At 34.1% G+C, this 12,241-nt stretch overlaps 3 protein-coding genes and 1 long non-coding RNA gene across 12 annotated transcripts; 3 read left to right on the top strand and 1 right to left on the bottom strand.

Moving 5' to 3' along the window:
* Positions 1-1,097: 1,097 nt before the first annotated feature.
* Positions 1,098-3,160, top strand: spict (magnesium transporter spict). Of its 3 annotated transcripts, none has more exons than XM_011060909.2 (5): positions 1,098-1,461; positions 1,632-1,715; positions 1,891-2,013; positions 2,095-2,237; positions 2,342-3,160. In XM_011060909.2, the coding sequence occupies exons 2-5, from the start codon at positions 1,634-1,636 to the stop codon at positions 3,074-3,076; spliced, it is 1,083 nt and encodes a 360-aa protein (XP_011059211.1). In that variant the 5' UTR covers positions 1,098-1,461; positions 1,632-1,633; the 3' UTR covers positions 3,077-3,160. The 3 variants fall into 3 exon arrangements, with proteins under 3 accessions (XP_011059211.1, XP_011059212.1, XP_011059210.1); XM_011060910.2 differs by having other exon boundaries at positions 1,098-1,493; XM_011060908.2 differs by having other exon boundaries at positions 1,099-1,715.
* A 1,983-nt stretch (positions 3,161-5,143) lies between these two features.
* Positions 5,144-7,339, top strand: cni (protein cornichon). Its single transcript, XM_011060907.2, has 4 exons — positions 5,144-5,325; positions 5,548-5,616; positions 6,006-6,262; positions 6,382-7,339. Exons 1-4 carry the CDS (start codon positions 5,245-5,247, stop codon positions 6,404-6,406), a joined length of 432 nt encoding a protein of 143 aa, XP_011059209.1. The 5' UTR covers positions 5,144-5,244; the 3' UTR covers positions 6,407-7,339.
* Positions 7,226-8,181, bottom strand: LOC147907429 (uncharacterized). The gene is made up of 3 exons (XR_015547498.1): positions 8,070-8,181; positions 7,735-7,816; positions 7,226-7,605 (listed from the first exon to the last, which is right to left on the bottom strand). It is a non-coding gene; the product is annotated as an uncharacterized LOC147907429 (long non-coding RNA).
* beta-PheRS (phenylalanine--tRNA ligase beta subunit) lies at positions 7,693-11,871 on the top strand. Of its 7 annotated transcripts, none has more exons than XM_087413581.1 (14): positions 7,693-7,831; positions 7,943-8,014; positions 8,094-8,158; positions 8,300-8,355; positions 8,426-8,583; positions 8,680-8,749; positions 8,833-9,099; positions 9,213-9,392; positions 10,039-10,214; positions 10,327-10,531; positions 10,612-10,692; positions 10,794-10,886; positions 11,084-11,363; positions 11,468-11,871. In XM_087413581.1, exons 3-14 carry the CDS (start codon positions 8,101-8,103, stop codon positions 11,617-11,619), a joined length of 1,776 nt encoding a protein of 591 aa, XP_087269707.1. In that variant the 5' UTR covers positions 7,693-7,831; positions 7,943-8,014; positions 8,094-8,100; the 3' UTR covers positions 11,620-11,871. The 7 variants fall into 7 exon arrangements, with proteins under 7 accessions (XP_087269707.1, XP_087269708.1, XP_087269706.1 ...); XM_087413580.1 differs by having other exon boundaries at positions 7,761-7,854; XM_087413582.1 differs by lacking the exon at positions 7,943-8,014 and having other exon boundaries at positions 7,700-7,831.
* Positions 11,872-12,241: the final 370 nt, after the last annotated feature.

Here is a 12,241-nt window from a genome sequence, read left to right as displayed (position 1 = left end):
TATGGGGACATTGTGCTGGATGCTCATTAGCCTAGCGGTCTTACGTTATGCTTATGCTCTGTTATGCGTTTCATGTGCGACAGGCTTAAAGGGCTTCACACATAAAGCGTCGTTTGTCATAAAGACAAACGTAAAATACGATTAGATGATTTTTTTTATGCTATGCATATGTTTATGCGGCTATGCAAGTTTGTGTGGAATGGCCCTAAGGATATATCCACATAAACTTGCATAGCCGCATAAACATATGCATAAAGCAAATTATCCAATCACATTTTACGTGCGTCTTTATAGGAGAAATACGATTGGATAATTTTTTTTATGCATACGTTTATGCGACTATGCATGTTATGTGAATATACCTTAAGACTGCTGATCAATGAGCATCTAGCATAATGTCGCCATATTTATTTACATAAGATATTCATTGGTTTAGCGGCCTTATGTTGTGCTTATGCTCTGTTAGAGTGAAATCAGACGGTGCGGAAAACGACTTCGGAATAAAGAATGCATCATAGAAGCAACCAATCAGCGCTATTTGGAATAACGCAGAATAGCGCTGAATGGTTGTTTCAATGATGCATTCTCTATTCCGCAGTCCTATTCCGCACTGTGTGATTTCACTCTTATGCATTTTATGTGTCTCGAAGCCCTTAAGACGGGGAGCATAGACTCTTTCATAAAGCATATCACACATAATGCACAAGAAAATCAATCAGTCAATCAATCAATCAGAGTCCTTTATTTTACGGAAAGAAAGGAAATAAAGGACTTTAGAGTATATCCACACAACTTGCATAGCCGCATAAACGTATAAAGAAAATTATCCAATCGCATTTCTTTTATAAAAATATACGTAAAATGTGATTGAATAATTTTTGTCATGCATACGTTTATGCGACAATGTAAATTTGTGTGAATACATCCTATTTAGTTGATTTACTTATGCATTATGCGTTATGCGTTACGCAAAAGTCTATGCTGCGGTCAATAATGTATTTTTATTATGCATTTAAATGGAGTGGATGAAAAATGTTGAACCAATCGCAAATCGGGGAGAAGGTGGCCAGACTCTGATGAGGGTCTCTATAATCAGCATAGGCTACAGATTTTCAGCAATGACGCAATATCATCAGATCTGTTTTCTGTGGCTGATCTAGTGTACATTTTTAGAACTTAAAGTGAAATAGATAACATTTGATATTTGTCGAAAGCGAGAAAGAGAGATCTAGGGTACGGTCAACGCGATGCTGCAAAAAACGCTTTTTAATTGGTCAGTTTGTACAATTCTTTCTTCTAATTAGTCCATCAAAGCATTTGTAGCGAGACTTTGACCATAGCCCTAATGCAGTCTAATGTGGTCTAGTGCAGGAAAAGAAAACTAAATAGACCACAGAACGCACCCAAATATATTTATTGTATTTTATGTGAGGTGGTGTGAAATCAGCAAATCAATTAAAGGTTGATAGAAGAAAAATGTGTTTATCAGCCATGTACATATATATCAGAATATGTGAACAATTTTGTAGTCTTTTGATATTTTGCCGAATGTAATCGGCTAAAAATGAAAATGTATAATTGAATGGAAATCAATATTGATTCGATAGAGACTGAAATGAGTTCTATTCCAGAAATGAGGAACGATGATACACATTACGATACGACAAATTTTTATATCGGCTTAGGACTAGCAATTGCTTCTAGTGTTTTTATTGGTTAGTGATGTGATATATTAGTTTAGTCAGAATTTTATATCAAGAATCAATATTATACACTTAATTTGTACCAGTAATAATATTATTTTATTATGTTTTACCTTGCTTTTGTAAAAAAAAAGCCAAAAATATAAAAAGATGTACAAAAATTAGTTTCTTTGTTATTTTAATTTAGGTGCCAGTTTTATCATAAAAAAGAAGGCTTTAATCCAACTTCAAAAGTACGGTGGACTACGTGCATCGTCTGGTGGTTTTGGCTACTTAAAAGAATGGATGTGGTGGGCTGGTCTTTTATCTAGTATGTATAAATTTCAAAAGACGTCCTAGACACAATTTTTTTATGACATTCATGTAAAAACATTCCAAATAAACATTACAGTGGGCCTAGGAGAAGCAGCAAACTTTGTTGCATATGCATTTGCACCAGCATCACTTGTAACGCCATTGGGTGCTTTAAGTGTTCTGATATCGGCAGTATTAGCATCCAGATATCTTAACGAAAAATTAAATCTTTTGGGAAAGGTGAAAAATACTTGTACAGGCAGAAACATTAATGTTGAAAATAATAGTATATATCTATTCTCTATATACAGGTACTGCATTTTTATTTTTTTTTTCCTTTTTAGATGGGTTGCTTGTTATGTATTTTAGGTTCTATGGTAATAATATTACATTCACCTAAAGAAGAAGAGATCAGCAGTCTAAGCGAACTGATTATTAAAATAAGAGAACCAGGTTATATGTTATACGTTTTAATCGTAGTAATGTCTACCTTGTCCATCATCTTCCACTTTGGTCCAGCGTATGGCAAGCAAAATATCTTGGTATATATTTGTTTGTGCTCATCTGTTGGCTCTTTGACCGTCATGAGTTGCAAAGGCTTGGGCTTGGCATTGAAGGAAACCATCTCTGGTGGAAAGAACGCATTTGCCAATTGGCTAACATGGGTCTTTATATTTAGCGTTATTCTCTGCATTATGATACAGATGAATTATCTGAATAAATCACTGGACTTGTTCGACACATCTATTGTGACGCCAGTTTATTACGTCTTCTTTACAACTCTAGTGATAATAGCATCTGCAATTTTATTCAAGGAATGGGCAAAGATGAACATAGAAAATATCCTAGGTGCCTCTTGTGGCTTTCTCGTAGTTATAATTGCCATATTCTTATTAAACGCTTTTAAAGAAATGGATATACATTATGGCAATATCAGGCACATGTTGAGGCCTAAAAGAGAAATGCTATCGAGTTATAATTCAAGATGGGACGATCAAGGGGGAGCGAACACTAACGTGGAAGCTCAGCACTTGCTTAATCATACTTATGTGAATTCAGATCTCACTAGGACTGTCTAAAAATTGTATCTATGGAAACGCATGTAACCTGCTCCATTTAAAAAATTTGTATAACAAAATCAAGAGACAGATTTAAGAAAAGAATTTATTGTTTATTGATTATTTATTGTAATATTCACAACTAATTATATAATTATAAATACGCTTTGTATTATTGCTGACGAAAACAATACTAGGTGGGGTGAAAAGTAACCTCCTTGGGAATGAAAAAAATTTTTTTTTAAAAATGTTTTTTTATTTTATTCAATGTAGTCCCCTTTTAGGTCGATACACTTATGCCAGCGATTTTCCAACTTCTTGATCCCGTCTGAAAAGTAATTTTCCGGAAGGTCTGCAAAATACTCCTCCGCGGCGTCGATGATTTCCTCTCGTGAGTTGAATTTTTTATTAATGAGCCATCTTTTGAGGTTTGGGAAGAGATAATAATCCGAGGGAGCCAAATCGGGCGAATACGGTGGATGCGGAAGCAATTGGAGCCGTAAATCATTGATTTTAGCCATGGTTGTGATGCTCTTGTGCGCCGGTGCATTGTCTTGCAAAAACAAAATTTTTTTTCGCTTCATGTGAGACCGTTTTGCAGCGATTTCGGCCTTCAATCGCTCCAATAATGCACAGTAATACTCGCTGTTGATGATTTTTCCTTTTTCGAGGTAGTCCACGAAGAGTATGCCATGACAATCCCAGAAAACCGACGCCATAATCTTTCCGACCCATCGAGCCTCCCTCGGCCGCTTCGGAGCACTGCCGGCTTCAGTCCATTGCTGGGCACTCATTCTGTTTTCTGGTGTGGAATAGTGGATCCAGGTTTCATCAACAGTTACCAATCGACGCCAAAAGTCCGCCCGATTCCGCATCAGCAAGTCCAAACACTCTTTCGAAGTGCTCTCGCGTTCGTGTTTTTGATCCGGAGTGAGCATGCGCGGCACCCAGCGGCAGGATAACTTTTTCATATGCAGAATCTCGCCCAAAATATGGCGTGTGCGCTCAGTACTAATCTTTGTAGCATCTGCTAGCTCGCGCACCTTCACTTTCCGGTCAGCCAACACCATTTCATGTATTTTTTTGATATTTTCCTCGGTAACCGCATCGGAGGGCCTGCCGCTGCGGACTTTATCGGTAGTGGAGTTGCGGCCACCACGAAACTCTCGAAACCAATATTTGACGGTGTAATCTGACGGAGCATTAGCCACATAATATTTATCCAACTTTTCTTTTGTTTCCTTCGCCGTTTTGCCTCTCAAAAAATAATGTTTTATGAGAGAACGAAAATCGTTTTTGTCCATACTCGACATGATGGCAAACACGTCAACAACAATCAGCTCTCAAAACAAAACTAAGGGCAGTATCGCACTGCCACTTGGCATGTCTGCCTAAATATGAACGGACTACAAGGCACCATAAACTTTTTTGCAGTAGTGGCGCATTCTGGCGGTCAAGGAGGTTACTTTTCACCCCACCTAGTAAAATACATATTTTGAGCATGTCTCAAAGTCCACACATAATATACGATATCCCTATCTATTTTCAAATAAAAAAAGTTTATAAATTGAGAAATCTGTTCTTTTTGTAAAGAATAGATTCCCAGTAAATAAAATGTTGGCAGCATGACAACAGTTGCCAGATTTGAATGAGAATTAAAAGATCATGTTTCACCACAGTTGAAAAATCAAGAAGCAAAAATTTAACGGAATCTCTTAACAAAATGTGTCATTTGATTAATCAAATGATTCGTTTTATGTAAATATTTGGAAAATAATATATAATTTGTGTTGGCGATTTTCGCAGTCAATCTTATCAGACGTTATCGACAAAATTTTATATTTCTATAAACATTTTCACAGTAAATTAAAATTTGTAACACACAACTATATCGCGAGATAAGTTTTAAAATTGACTGCTTGGAATGACTGATGATTAAATCCATGTAAGACAGATGTAAGGAAAAAATGAGCTAGCATTATGAAATCTAATCTATATAGTTTGAAATATCGATTCAAATGATTAATCGATAATGACAGAATGCAAATAAAAAGTTGTAGCGTAAGTATTTTTATTTTCGTATCAGATAATATGAGCTTATCACGTGATCCACTTGATATCCGGACTTGTCGCGATTCGTTCATTGGTGCCGTTGGTGGCTTTCGTGGGCTTTTGTCCATACGTGCAGAATGGCATTCAACCTAGCCGCTTTTTCATATATTGTGGCATTAATCGGCGATGCGTTTCTAATATTTTTCGCGATATTTCACGTATGTCTCCCATAGGAAATGTTCGCGCGATAATTCACGGTAGTGAGAATCCGCGAGATATGCCGATATATATATATATATATATATATATATATATATATATATATATACACACATCATACATATATATATAATTGTGATATAACCTTAACGAATAATAATATATTGTGATAATGTCAATTATCATTATGTGTGATTAATAATTTTTATTAAACTTTTCAGGTAATCACGTTCGATGAGTTAAAGACTGGATATAAAAATCCGATCGATCAATGTAATAACTTAAATCCGGTAAGACATGTGTATGCGTTTACTGGATGTCAAATAATACATCCAGATAGCCAAATTTATCAAAAGATACATTTTGCAGCGTCTGTCATAAATTTCATCAGTGGAATGCCAGCAGAAATAGCAAATTAATTATAGAACTTCAGCGAAGTGTGCATTTTGTAATCATTTGAGTAATATATATTAATTGAATGATTGTTACCTGATCGATTCCGTTCAGTCTTTTTACTACATTGATAGACTTTCTCGATGGATTTAAACTAGATGCAATTGACCAATATTTTATACAAATCTGCTGGCAAATTACTACTATAATATGCTGCTAATATTTTGGTTACAGAGATATTACTTGTCACAGATAATTCTTTAATCATTACACATTTTGATTTCAGCTTGTTCTACCAGAGTATATACTGCACGTTGTGATCAATCTTTTATTTTTGATTAGCGAGCAATACTTTTCGCTATTTATCAATATCCCACTCATAGCTTATCATGTGTGGAGATACATGAACAGGCCTCTGATGACAGAATCAGGCCTCTATGATCCTACAAGCATAATGAATGCTTATGATTTGTCCATGTATCATAGAGAAGGATGGATTAAACTAGCCTTTTACCTTTTGTCATTTTTTTATTACTTGTATGGGTAAGTTCTCTCATTCGCTTAATGCCTTATATCTTTATTTAATATATTAATCTTCTTGCTCTAATATATATATATATATATATATATATATATATATATATGTATAATTCGTATTCTAGAATGATCAGCTCACTGATAAATTGAAATGAGCAACCATCATAAAGATTTTTCATTTTTTCTGTTTGGTGCAATGGTTGCTTATGCTGGAAATACAAGTTGTTTTCAACTTGTAGTAATGGGAGTTTTATAACAAGTATTACGGAGAAAGATTCTTTGACATCCAACATATAGGTAAACTTTTTAACACACACACACGCACACGCACATACATACACTCACTCACTCACTCACTCACTCACTCACTCACTCACTCACTCACTCACTCACTCACTCACTCACTCACTCACTCACTCACTCACTCACTCACTCACTCACTCACTCACTCACTCACTCACTCACTCACTCACTCACTCACTCACTCACTCACTCACTCACTCACTCACTCACTCACTCACTCACTCACTCACTCACTCACTCACTCACTCACTCACTCACTCACTCACTCACTCACTCACTCACTCACTCACTCACTCACTCACTCACTCACTCACTCACTCACTCACTCACTCACTCACTCACTCACTCACTCACTCTAAAGTGCGCGCGCACGCGCGCGTGTATGATCTAGACTACATTAGACATTTTTCTGGAGTATGCCACTATATATACTACAAGCAAGATATTTATATAAGTATGAATAAAAAAGATTTTGAGTCAAAATCAAATATTATAAATATTATTGTGCTTTTGTCAGACATACAAAGCTTCCGAATATTTCCGAACGAACAGACAAATAAACATTAATACTGTCTGTATTTCGAAAAAAAATATCTGCGTATTGTTTACAAACTCGATTTCAACACAATAGATTTAATAGTTTTTGATACCTTTGTATGTAAAGTGTTCTTTTCTTTTCTTTCATGTATGATAAAGCATATATTTCATTTAACTTTTGTATGTAACTATGATACAAAAGTATTATAGTTAATAAAAATGAAATAAATAATATATAACTAATATGTACAAACTCTATATACTTTTTAACTTGTGTTATAATTTTTGTGCCATTATAATTTTTTTATGTAATAAACTATGATCTCTTTCGAACGTGTGTGTGTGTGTGTGTGTGTGTGTGTGTGTGTGTGTGTGTGTGTGTGTGTGTGTGTGTGTGTGTGTGTGTAATTTAGAATTCATTTAAAAAGAAGTGTCTTGTCCAAGAACCAATCAATTTCTAATGCGCATTGAACTTCGCGCAAGTTAACCTGCAACCTGCAACGGCAAAACTGCGGAAATTTTAAATCGTAATTTTTCACAAGATAAATATATTTTCTTCAAGAGAAAATAAAAGCGTAAATGAAATACGAAATAGCTAATGAATAAATTTATATCAAATATTATTTCTCTTAACTCACATGTCGATCATTGCTGTAACACCATACAGATTTTACACGCCTCTCCATTTCCAACAATTCCAGCATTGACTGCTTGTATCTGCTGAAGTAACAACCGGTAAGACTACACGTCATTTTGATGTATGTGACAACTTCTCAATACAATTAAAGTAATTTGTTTGATGTAAACAGGATTATTAAATCCAAAAAGATACGTTAATTGTTTCAGAATAAAGTAATCTGATGGAAATTTGTTTTGTGATATTACCTAACCTAAAAGTTTATTGTAACTTAATTACAGGTAACTTAATTAGATTCCTAATATTACTGTGAAAAAAAAGATATTGAAGACTTACTTGTTTATTCTGAGATTATTGTAGTATAAAGATGCCAACTATTGGAATAAAACGTGACTTGCTATTTGAAGCATTAGGCCAAACATATTGTAAGTTATATATATATATGTGCGTGCGCGCGTACATGTATGCGCGTGCATGTGTGTTTTTACTGATGTGTAGTATCAGTAAAGTTAGTTTATGTATCATAAATATTTTAATCTGTAATAAACTTTTAAACCTTGGTTCAGCTGACGATGAGTTCCAAACATTATGCTTCAAATTTGGTTTAGAGCTAGATGAAGTAGTAAGTGTTGAACTATCTTAACAATTTGTACATTTTACTTAACAGTAATTACTTGACCTTTTGCAAATAGACAACGGAGAAACAAATGTTAGCAAAGGAACAAGGTTTTGATCAAGGTACAATAGATGCCTCTGAAGAGATTATCTATAAAATTGATATACCTGCTAACAGATATGATCTTTTGTGCTTGGAGAGCCTAAGTACTGGATTGCTTATATTCTTGAACAAGTAAATGCTGCACTATATGCTTTTGTAATTTAGATCACAAAACTTTCATTTCTCAAGTATTATATTTCAAAGTATAAGTTTTATTTTCTTAAATAGGATATCCATACCATGTTACAAGGCAATCAAACCAAACACAGGAATGGAAAGGATAGTGATGAGCCCAGAGGTAGTATGGAATAATTATGAAAAGAAAATTTTACATTATACATGCACTTATTCAGCTAAATTATCTATCTTGTTATTCTTTAGTGCTTAAAAATAAGAGGGCATATAGTTGCTGCAATTTTAAGAGATGTTACTTTGACGCAAGAATCTTATAATAGTTTTATCGATCTTCAAGATAAACTGCATCAGAATATAGGAAGAAAACGTAGTCTAGTTTCTATTGGAACTCATGATTTGGATACAGTTAAAGGTCCATTTCTATATGATGCTAGATCACCATCGAAGATACGTTTCAAACCACTTTATCAGGAAAAAGAATATACAGGAGAAGAAATCATACAATTGTATGCAGTAAGTATGCAATCCCTCTCATCCGTATTTGTTAATTATGTAAATAGTTTCACATATAAATAAAGAAACCTCATATCTATATATTTGTTGTATTGTATTTTTAATGTTTACAGACACACGCGCAGCTCAAACAATATTTACCCATTATAAAAGACAGTCCTGTTTATCCCGTGGTATATGATAATAATGGTATTGTTTTATCTCTCCCTCCTATTATTAATGGGGATCATTCAAAGATCACACTTAATACAAAAAATATTTTTATTGAATGTACAGCAACTGATGTTACAAAGGTATGTACATTTGCATGTTGCGTAAAGCTATTCTACTCATTGTATATACAGGGTGGCATGAATTTACGGCCCCACTCGTTCCGAACAGGTAGAGTGGACTAAACTGAGTAGAAAAGTCCTCTACCATTTTGCAATGCTCGCAATAATTAATGAGATATTAACGTTTAAAGATAGCCGAATATGCATGTTCTCCCGACCTATTATTGCCGAAGGTACGGCCCACCGAACGTGCGAGCCGCGAGGAGCGGGGCTTACCGTCGCGAGGCTCTAAGCTCGAATAGCGCGGCGCGTCTGCTAGACCATCTCTGCTCCTCGCGGCTCGCGTGCCATGCACTCGGTAGGCCGTACCTTCGGCAATAGTAGGTCGGGTGGACTCGCGTATTCGGCTATCTTTAAACGTTAATATCTCGTTAATTATTGCGAGTATTGCAAAATGATGACTTTTCTACTCAGTTTAATCTACTCTACCTGCTCGGGACGAGTCATATATTCATGCCACCCTGTATATTTCTACTTGCGCGCAAGTACTATTTAAAAGTAATAATTTAAAATTATAAGATGTCAATGATTAATGTTATTAATTGATATATGAAATATTACATGTAATTTTATTACAAATTCTTACAAATTATTATATTATCTGTAGGCAAGAATAGTGTTGGATACGATAGTCTGTGCTTTCAGTCAGTATTGCAATATGAAATATACAGCCGAAATTGTGGAAGTAGTATATCCCGATAATCAAACTTTCTATTATCCAGAATTAAAATATCGAACAGAAGAAATTAATTACAATAAAGCGATTAGTTACATTGGTATTAAGTACGTAATTGAATTTTGCGTTGCAATAATGTAATAATGATTGCAGACGTAACTATATAATTATTTAAAAACATTCTCTCTCTCCCTTTCTGCCCCCCTCCTCTCCCTCTAGACAGACTCCAAATCAAGTTGCAAAGTTGTTGTCAAAAATGTCTTTAAAATCTGAGATGAAAGATAAGGATACATTAATGGTAGAAATTCCACCGACAAGACATGATGTAATACATCCTTGCGATATTTATGAAGATATCGCTATCGCTTATGGATATAACGAAATAGAAAAAACTATACCAAATATATCGACAGTCGCGGCAGAAGTAAATATTCTATAAACTCTGATTATAATTTCATGTATCGATGTCACATACTTGTATACATACAAATATATGAATTCCAGTTTCCACTCAACAAACTTACTGACCAAATACGGATGGAGTTAGCTCAAGCGGGATTCACCGAAGCACTGACTTTCTCACTGGTATGTTTCGAAAAAGTTTGTTCACGCTTAATAATATATATATATATATATGTAATATAATATTCAGTGGATTCTAAAATTTGCATTTAATTATTTTATAGTGTTCGCGTGAAGATATAGCGGACAAATTAGGATACAAGATAGAGGATGTACCAGCAGTTCATATATCCAATCCAAAAACTTTGGAGTTTCAGGTAAACCGAAAATATTTTTTAGAAAAAGAGGAAGATGTTAAAAGTAATAAGAGAATATTAAAAATACAAAACCTCTGTACTGTAACCGAGCTTGAAACGAACTGAAATATAAAATAATTTTGATTGTAATATTGTTCGAACTGAAATGTGTGAAATAACAGCTTTTAATAATTAAAAAAAAAAAAAAAAATTTGCAGGTTGCGCGTACCTCACTTTTACCAGGATTGCTTAAAACAATATCGGCAAATAAAAGGATGCCTTTGCCTCATAAATTGTTTGAAGTTTCCGACGTTGTATTGCGAGACGACACGGCGGAAGTCGGTGCGCGCAACAATCGTCGTTTATGCGCAGTATATGCTAATAAATCGGCTGGTTTCGAGATAATTCATGGTCTGGTAGATAGAGTACTATTACTATTAGAGATACCCTGGAGCGCTAATAAGGATAAAAGTGGATATTATCTGCGTGCAGCTGATGGTAAGATAAATGGTGTTTGGAATGTATCCGTTTGATCAAATAACTATACGAATATGGAATACCGGCTTTACGAAATAAAAGAATTTATTACTTGTATTTTGCAGACCCGATGTTTTTCCCTCAACGATGTGCTGAAATTGTCTGTTATGGTGAAGCGATAGGAAAATTAGGAGTTTTACATCCCGATGTACTCTCAAAGTTTGAATTAAATATTCCATGTTCTGCGATGGAAATAAACATTGAACCGTTTTTGTAATAAAAATAAATAATGCGTAAATAGCAAAGTTAAAAAAATGAGGCTTCCATCATTCAGAGTTGAATTCTTCAACAGAGAGAACTTGTGCTTATTTATAACAATTGAAATGTAAGCATTAAGTTAATCTTTCTGCATGCGTACTCTCGTATCTTTTGAAAATTAAAGAAAATTAAAAAAAAATTTTAATTACAAAAATATATAAAGGAAACTCGATTTTTTTTACAAATAAACACTTGAAAAATCTTGCAAAAATCTGTTGTAATTATTTAGTTTCTTTTTGTCTACTTGAAATCAAAAAATGCTACAATTTAAGATGCTATATCTAGGTAAGAAATAAAAGTTTATATTTTTGTTTCAATTTATTAGTTTTGTTTAATTTATTAAATTTAAATATTGAAAAATTAATTGGTGTTCACTTATTATTTTTTTTAATGAAGCTATATTTTGATCATTTTCAGTGTCCTCTATTCCTCTCTCTCTCTCTCTCTCTCTCTCTCTCTCTCTCTCTCTCTCTCTCTCTCTCTCTCTCTCGTATAAACGTAAAATTGTGTAAAAACTATCAATACGTTCTTTAATGATCAAACAGACATTTTCTACTAGGAAACATGATATTTTTTTCGCT

This window comes from Acromyrmex echinatior, chromosome 14, assembly GCF_024713525.1.
Source record: "Acromyrmex echinatior isolate Ae372 chromosome 14, ASM2471352v2, whole genome shotgun sequence".
Lineage (NCBI taxonomy): Eukaryota > Metazoa > Arthropoda > Insecta > Hymenoptera > Formicidae > Acromyrmex > Acromyrmex echinatior.
This window is presented reverse-complemented; position numbering and strand designations above follow the sequence as displayed.

Excerpts from the sequence above, each read along its gene's own strand:
- spict (XM_011060908.2), top strand. The coding sequence starts at position 1,583 with ATGGAAATCAATATTGATTCGATAGAGACTGAAATGAGTTCTATTCCA. Across the intron at positions 1,716-1,890 it reads TGCTTCTAGTGTTTTTATTG|GTGCCAGTTTTATCATAAAA; the intron begins GTTAGTGATGTG and ends ATTTTAATTTAG. Across the intron at positions 2,014-2,094 it reads GTGGGCTGGTCTTTTATCTA|TGGGCCTAGGAGAAGCAGCA; the intron begins GTATGTATAAAT and ends TAAACATTACAG.
- cni (XM_011060907.2), top strand. The coding sequence starts at position 5,245 with ATGGCATTCAACCTAGCCGCTTTTTCATATATTGTGGCATTAATCGGC. Across the intron at positions 5,617-6,005 it reads AATGTAATAACTTAAATCCG|CTTGTTCTACCAGAGTATAT; the intron begins GTAAGACATGTG and ends TTTTGATTTCAG. Across the intron at positions 6,263-6,381 it reads TTTTTTTATTACTTGTATGG|AATGATCAGCTCACTGATAA; the intron begins GTAAGTTCTCTC and ends TTCGTATTCTAG.
- beta-PheRS (XM_087413581.1), top strand. The coding sequence starts at position 8,101 with ATGCCAACTATTGGAATAAAACGTGACTTGCTATTTGAAGCATTAGGC. Across the intron at positions 8,159-8,299 it reads AGCATTAGGCCAAACATATT|CTGACGATGAGTTCCAAACA; the intron begins GTAAGTTATATA and ends ACCTTGGTTCAG. Across the intron at positions 10,693-10,793 it reads AAGCACTGACTTTCTCACTG|TGTTCGCGTGAAGATATAGC; the intron begins GTATGTTTCGAA and ends ATTATTTTATAG.